Below are 7,041 nucleotides of genomic sequence, written 5' to 3' on the forward strand. Positions count from 1 at the left end.
TATCATAAAATTAAAGGTACGATATAACGGTAAGATATAATGGATATATTGCAAAAGTAAATGTAAAATATAATTATATTATACAATATCTATTTCATATTTAACACGAAAATATTTTTAAAATCGTTTAAATTTTATGCATATTTAATTAAAGTATTTATTCTACGCGAAATAAATATGTAATTGTTAAACATATTTCCTAGAACAATAAAAATAAAATTTATGAAACTTAAAAATTTCAAAAAATCAATCATAGGCATATTGTTTTAATTGATAAATCCTTAAAAAGATATCTGTTTGAAAAACAAAATATCTATACAAATAAATAAAATTGGTGTTTATTTGTAGTATTAAAATAACTGCTTTTTACTAAATTCATATGTATGTTTACACGGTACATATACCAAAATAATATTTTTTACAATTTTTGTCTGTCTGTTTGTCTGTCTCTCTGTTTGTTCCGGCCTACCTCTGAAACGGCTAAACCGATTTTGACGGGACTTTCACTGGCAGATAGCTGATGTAATAAGGAGTGACTTTGGCTACTTTTATTTTAGTTTTTTTTTTTTATAACTGCAAATTGAACAATAATTATTTTGTTGAATTCGACACAGGTGCAGTCGCGGGCACAGCTAGTGTAAATATATATAGAGAAACAACTATTTAAACCTTTCTTATAATTTATTCTTCTTTGAAAACAAAAAATTCTAGTAAGAAAACTTTGTAGAGACTGACTCATTTTTATAAATATTTTGAAAAAATTCTATTTATTATTGAAATATATTTTCTTGATGACACCCATAAAATTTAAGTAACAAACTAAAGACATTGTTGTTTTCATTGTTTTAAGGAATAATTTTTGTAATAAATAATTACATATATGTAATTCAGCTATTTGGGTTATATTTTATTACAAAAAGGATTTAAATTTAATATTACCTAAAACCAAGTAACGCATACTTGAAGAAATGGTACCTAATAAGAGAAAATAACTTTATTTATTTAAAAATAATATTTACTATTAAGTCAGTATTTATATTACTTAATCATAATGTATACTTACACAAAAGAAATAATTTCCAGAACAAATTTCCTCCATATTTCACTGTATCCAAAAATGTTATGGGAAAAAAAGTTTAAATTTGATTTTATAACGCTATTATCACATAAAAATACCTAGAACTGACCAACTAAATATTTCATTATGGTATCTACATATAGTGCAAATGGAAAAGACAGGGTAATTCATTCATGTGCAAAAGGGTACTGCGGAGAAGTGGCTCCGGAACACTCACCGAGCGGAGACCCAACTTTTCCACGGACGAATAAAATCTGAATTTTATAAACTCTTCCCTGTGATTGGACAAAAAAGCTCAGACCCCTTTGCGCGTGTGCTAAAAAATGAAAGGGTTGAAAACTTTACCCTTTTTAACTTACCCCAACCTTCACCCCTTTCTATAACTGAGATAACCCCTTGCCATAAAGATGTCAATGCTGAACTGTCCACATTGAATTAAAAAAATTAAAGAACCGTGTTTTTAATAAAATATACAATAAATATTATTAAAACAATAACATAATTTACTATAGTTACTTACTGTATTTTTTTAAAGATGTTATTACTTTTAGCCTAATTTTTACTTTAATAATTAAACTATTATAAGATATAAATTGTACTGTATAATACTACTTTCACTTATAATATTGAGTTAAAATATGAAGTATTTAATAACATTACATATTTTCTTTAACACTAAAATTTGAAATTATTATCCCGCTAAACCTAAAAACGTTCCATTACATGTTTTTACGTATCTGCCATCTGTCAATTTAAATTTCAAATAAAATAAAATTTTGCACAATTTTCTATTAATTTCTGAAAAATACAAGCTCCTAATATCATTTATTAAATATTTTTAGTGTAATTAATTATACATTTTATTTATCATTAAACAATTTAGATAACGAAATCAACAACTATAAAAAAATTCATGTGACGTAACTGCTTAAAATGAAAAGTCATTTCACTATTACAAAACTTTATCATGACGATGGTTGTTTTTTAAAAATTAACCAAGAAAATATTTATATAATTGTGAGATCTTTTATTTTCTTACAATAACAAAATTATTGTGGTCAACATTTTTAGTATTGGCAATAACAGTCACAGAACTAGTATTTATTAACTGTGCTCTGTATTGAAACTTGACATTTAAATTTAATATGATTTTGACAAATCACTCATGATCGGATTTGTCTATATCTAAAAGATATTCGTTTTTTCTATTTAAAATTATATTTAGTTAATACTGTATTAAATAACATTTAAAATGACGCTATATCACTTTGGAAACTGTATAGCGTTAGTTTATGCACCATATCATATGGCTTACAAGTTTTCGGGAATGTAAGCGGTTTATTTAATTAGGTTAGTGGTAAAGGTTTTAACTAAGAAGTAAAATTAATCATTTCATCTCTTGCAGATCTGAATATGCGACATTTTCAAAATGTGTTTATGCCGGAGCTTTATACATTTTCACACAGCTCTGTAAAATGTTGCTCTTAGCAACATTCTTTCCTGATTCAGATAACATCCAGGGTGGCGATTACGATATATTTTTTGTAAGTAACCGACAACATTAAAAGTACTTTATATTTTATACATTTTAAATTTTGATATTTGCAAAAAATGCCTTTATATTAAATACTTCATAAAGGTACTGTTTTTTTTACACTGGCATTGAAATAAGTGCCTAATGTGTATAAATAAGTAACCAAATTTTTGTCGTGATTTTCAGGAAATTTTGAAGGCAACAGTTGATCTCGCAGATCTGTTAGGGTTATACGTTGCCTTAAACTCTATACCTGGTAAAGGACATGCAAAGATCTTGACTGCGGCAATTGGATGGGCAAGTGCTGAGGTAAACAAATTGATTCTACACTTATTCTGTTCCGGTAACTAGCTTTCGAGTTCTCCATTAAATTGAGAAAGAAGAAATGGTAACAGGGCTACTTAAAAATAAATTTAATTTTAAATATATTTGGATTTGAATGAGTGTTTTTATTCCATACATTTAGTCCCAAGAAAATGTATGTTACATTAACATAATGTATAATCTCGGGTTAAACAGTTCAATATAAAAAATACTTTTGAATAGGATAATTTGTTTATTTAAAAACATAAAATTCGATGTAGATGCAACCCTGAGGAATTTGTATTTGCATGAAATATTTCTTTATTGTTTAAAATGGAAACCAACAGAAAACTGTTAGTTTTATAGACTTTTTTTTAAATTGAATCTTTAATTTTATAACAAATACATTATTATATCAAAAGTAATGAACAAAAGTCAACTGATACTGAGCTCAAACTATTCTTTTAATATTTAATTATGTGTGTATTGTGGTATGTGTATATTTCTGTAAAACTCATAATTTAATTTACGTTAAGTATCTCACAAGGTTCAAGATTATATTAATGATGATAAAAATGTATATTTAGTGGCATTGTATTTCATGTGAGAAATGTCTAAACTTATAAACAAAAGACAGTTATTTAAGTTAGCTCTGCTGTTTGAGTTTCTTGCCGATTCTTCGCTGCTGAATCTACATTCAGAATAAGTGGTAGCTTCTCTATAACTGTAATTAATTAAATAAAATCAAAATAATTTTAATTTGTAAAATGGCAATTAAAGTTTTTTTTTTTATATAAAAAGGAACTCAAACAAGGGTACGTACGTACGGCCCACCAGATGGTAAGCGGTCACTATAGTCTATAGATGGCTGAAACACCAGAAGCATCTGACCCTTCCCATGAGCTCTCTTGCTCATCACAGCAACAAAACACTAGTTGAAAGTAGTATTATGCAGCTGTGATCTCCTGTAAGGTTGAGGTACTTACCCAGACGGGCTGCTCAGATTTTAAGCAGGATATTACCTGCTGTACCCTACCCAAAAAATGCTTTTGAATCCGAGTTGAGTAAATTAATTATAAATTAAATTTTGATTACACATGATGTATGTAACATTGATATAAATGTAAACTTGACAGGTGCTGGTGACCCGCAGCGTAATGCTGTGGGTGGGTGCTCGGGGTTCTGAGTTTGACTGGCGCTATGTACGCTCCTGTGCTGAGTCCAATGTTGCATTGCTACAGCACGCAGCAACAACAGCCCTCGTATGGCTATGGACACGTAGCGATCTACCTCTGAAACATTTCCCACTAGTGGTAGCTCTACTGTTACTCACACCCTACCGTGGCCTCATCGAAGAAGCCATAGCCAGTGTGTTCTCACTCAGTGCTTGGGCTCTGTTGGGAATCCGGACAATAACTGCTACCGCTACTGGTCTTACTGCGCTTGCTATGTATGCGGTGTTAGCTCAAAAAATTGGTATATAAGTATGGTAGTGGAAAAAATCGAGGTGTTTGTTTTATTTGAGTCTTGTGGAATTTATCAAATGAAGAATGGTATGATAAGCTATTTAAGTATAAATATTAATCTTAATAAAATATTAATTATTTTAGTGTTCAGTTTTTTTTTATTTGTTACACAAGTATTTATTGATTATTGTAACTTGAAATTTTAATTCTGTTTTATACTATCTCTATCCAGCGTTTTCAAACGAGTTCATTTGAGGAAAATAATAGCCAATAGCCTTCCTCGGTAATGGGTACATGGCAACACAAATATAATATTTTAATTTGAACGTGTAGTACCTGAGATTATCATGTTCAAACAATCAATCAAACAAACAAACTTTTCAGCTTTTTAATCTATATATAACTGTTAAATGTAAAATGTAAAAGTATTTATGGCCAGACTAGTTAGTCTGGCCATAAATACTTTTACATAAAAACTTTTCTCTTTTTTCAACTTTTCAATTATTTTGAAATTGGAACACGTATATTATTTTAAAAACTTATTTCGATTTTGCGCCATTTCACATATTTTTTCGTGTTCAGAAATTACAATATGGAATGGAGTGTTAAAGAAAATATGATTGCAGTGATCGCCTTGCACAAAGTGGGTATGGAGCCGTCGATCATATTTCAGACACTTCAAAAGCTTGGTATCAGCCGTATGTTCGTATATCGTACTGTCAACAAATACAGCAACACTTCGTCTGTCGAATACCAGAAAAGATCGGGGTGGCCGCGTGTTGTTAGAACTACAAAGGCTGTAAATGCTGTTAAAGCCAGAATTCGTCGAAACCCCATTAGGAAGCAAAAAATCTTATCGCGAGAAATGAAGATTCCCGCTAGGACTCTGTCGCGTATTATAAAACAAGACCTGAAGCTCGGTGCTTATCGCCAATATACAGGACATGCCCTAAATCAGTCTTTACAATTAAAGAGAGTGGATCGATCAAAATGCCGCGATACGCAGGTGAAAGGAAAAAAAAATTTTCACGATCGAAGAACACTACAATAAGCAAAATGATAAAGTGGACGCACACAGTTCTAAAGAATAAACAAATAATAATAAATAAATAAATATCTAAACAATACACACGGTCGTCTGTTCTTAAATTAAGCAACTTAATGCTTGTGTTATAGGTAACAGTGGACTGGTATAGCTACATTTTTTTTTTTTTTTTCGATTAACATACTTATAAATAATACATATAAAAATAAATATTTATATTACACCCAGACTCGGGGTGAGAATCGAAGCTACAACCCTCGGAGCAGAAAGCAGGGTCTCTACAAACTGCGCCAACGGGCTAGTCATGTCAAAGAAGCTGCTCAAGTTGTCGGAAAGGTACAACGTGGTCATCATCCTACGTCAGTGGTTTGGTGGGGCGTGTCTTATCAAGGAGTCATAAAACTTTGTGGAAAAGGAGTGAAAACTGCAGCCAAAATGTATCTTGATACAGTCTTGGATTATGTTGTGAAAACTCTCAGCAATACACTTTTTAAAAATATACAATACAATACAATACAATACAAATACTCTTTATTGTACACTATCAGAGAAAAATTTTACACCGTAAAAGAAAATATAGACATGTACAAAAGGCGGTCTTATCGCTAAAAGAGCGATCTCTTCCAGACAACCTCTAGCATGAAAAGGACATGACTAAAGAATTAGACGGCATGGAGGTGTACATACATAATATATACATATAATACGTAAATATACATACATACACATACACATATTCATACATACATACATATATATATATATATATATATATATCAAATATATATAAACATAATATATAAAGAATATGAAAATACAAATATACATACGACAGAAGAGAGGAAGGACCGGCTAAAGTCATTGTCAGTAATATTTGTAGTAAATTAAATTTATAAACTTATAATGTGACTCATCAGTTTAAATAGTGTTTCTTAAAGTAACTTTTAAAAGTGTCTAGTGATTGTGCCCGCCTTATATTTACGGGTAAAGCATTCCACAACCGAACAGCTTGTACCGAAAAAGAGTTAGTATAAAAAGAAGAAGTATGAGAAGGAATTTTAAGAATAAGATTATTATCCGATCGAAGAGACCGATCGTGACAGTTTGATAGTAGCTCAAAGCGCTCTTTTAAATAGGAAGGCGTCTTTGGATTAAACAGTACGCAGTAGAGAAGTGAAAGAATGTAAGTATTCCGGCGGAGTCGAATTGGGAGCCACCCGAGCTTTTTGCGAAACTCAGAAATGTGGTCATATTTCCTAAGTCCAAATATGAAGCGAATAGAAAGGTTTTGAATACGCTCGAGTTTATTTAATTGATCTTCCCTGAGGTCGAGGTAACAGGTGTCGGCATAGTCGAGAATAGGAAGAAGGATGGATTGTGCCAACGCAATCTTGGTGGGAATTGGCAAAAGATTTCGTAACCTACGAATGGAACTGATAGCAGTAAACATTTTACGACTAATTTCCATAATCTGTGAATTCCAGGTCAAATTTTGGTCAAAAATAATACCTAGATTTTTTACTTCAGAACTATAAGGAATAACATTGTTGTTAAATATAACTGATGGCAAAAGAGAGTGATCCAAACGACGAATCAAATGGTGGCTGCCAATAAT

At 30.8% G+C, this 7,041-nt stretch overlaps 1 protein-coding gene across 1 annotated transcript; it reads left to right on the plus strand.

Moving 5' to 3' along the window:
* Positions 1-2,214: 2,214 nt before the first annotated feature.
* Positions 2,215-4,527, plus strand: LOC123655535 (transmembrane protein 147). The gene is made up of 4 exons (XM_045591308.1): positions 2,215-2,407; positions 2,484-2,622; positions 2,799-2,921; positions 4,052-4,527. Exons 1-4 carry the CDS (start codon positions 2,331-2,333, stop codon positions 4,397-4,399), a joined length of 687 nt encoding a protein of 228 aa, XP_045447264.1. The 5' UTR covers positions 2,215-2,330; the 3' UTR covers positions 4,400-4,527.
* The last annotated feature ends 2,514 nt before the right edge of the window (positions 4,528-7,041 follow it).

This window comes from Melitaea cinxia, chromosome 8 (genome assembly GCF_905220565.1).
Source record: "Melitaea cinxia chromosome 8, ilMelCinx1.1, whole genome shotgun sequence".
Lineage (NCBI taxonomy): Eukaryota > Metazoa > Arthropoda > Insecta > Lepidoptera > Nymphalidae > Melitaea > Melitaea cinxia.

What these genes read in the sequence shown, in the direction of transcription:
- LOC123655535 (XM_045591308.1), top strand. Translation starts at nt 2,331, where the DNA reads ATGACGCTATATCACTTTGGAAACTGTATAGCGTTAGTTTATGCACCA. An exon ending in GCTTACAAGTTTTCGGGAAT is followed by an intron (nt 2,408 to 2,483) that starts GTAAGCGGTTTA and finishes CATCTCTTGCAG; the next exon opens with ATCTGAATATGCGACATTTT. An exon ending in TTGGATGGGCAAGTGCTGAG is followed by an intron (nt 2,922 to 4,051) that starts GTAAACAAATTG and finishes TAAACTTGACAG; the next exon opens with GTGCTGGTGACCCGCAGCGT.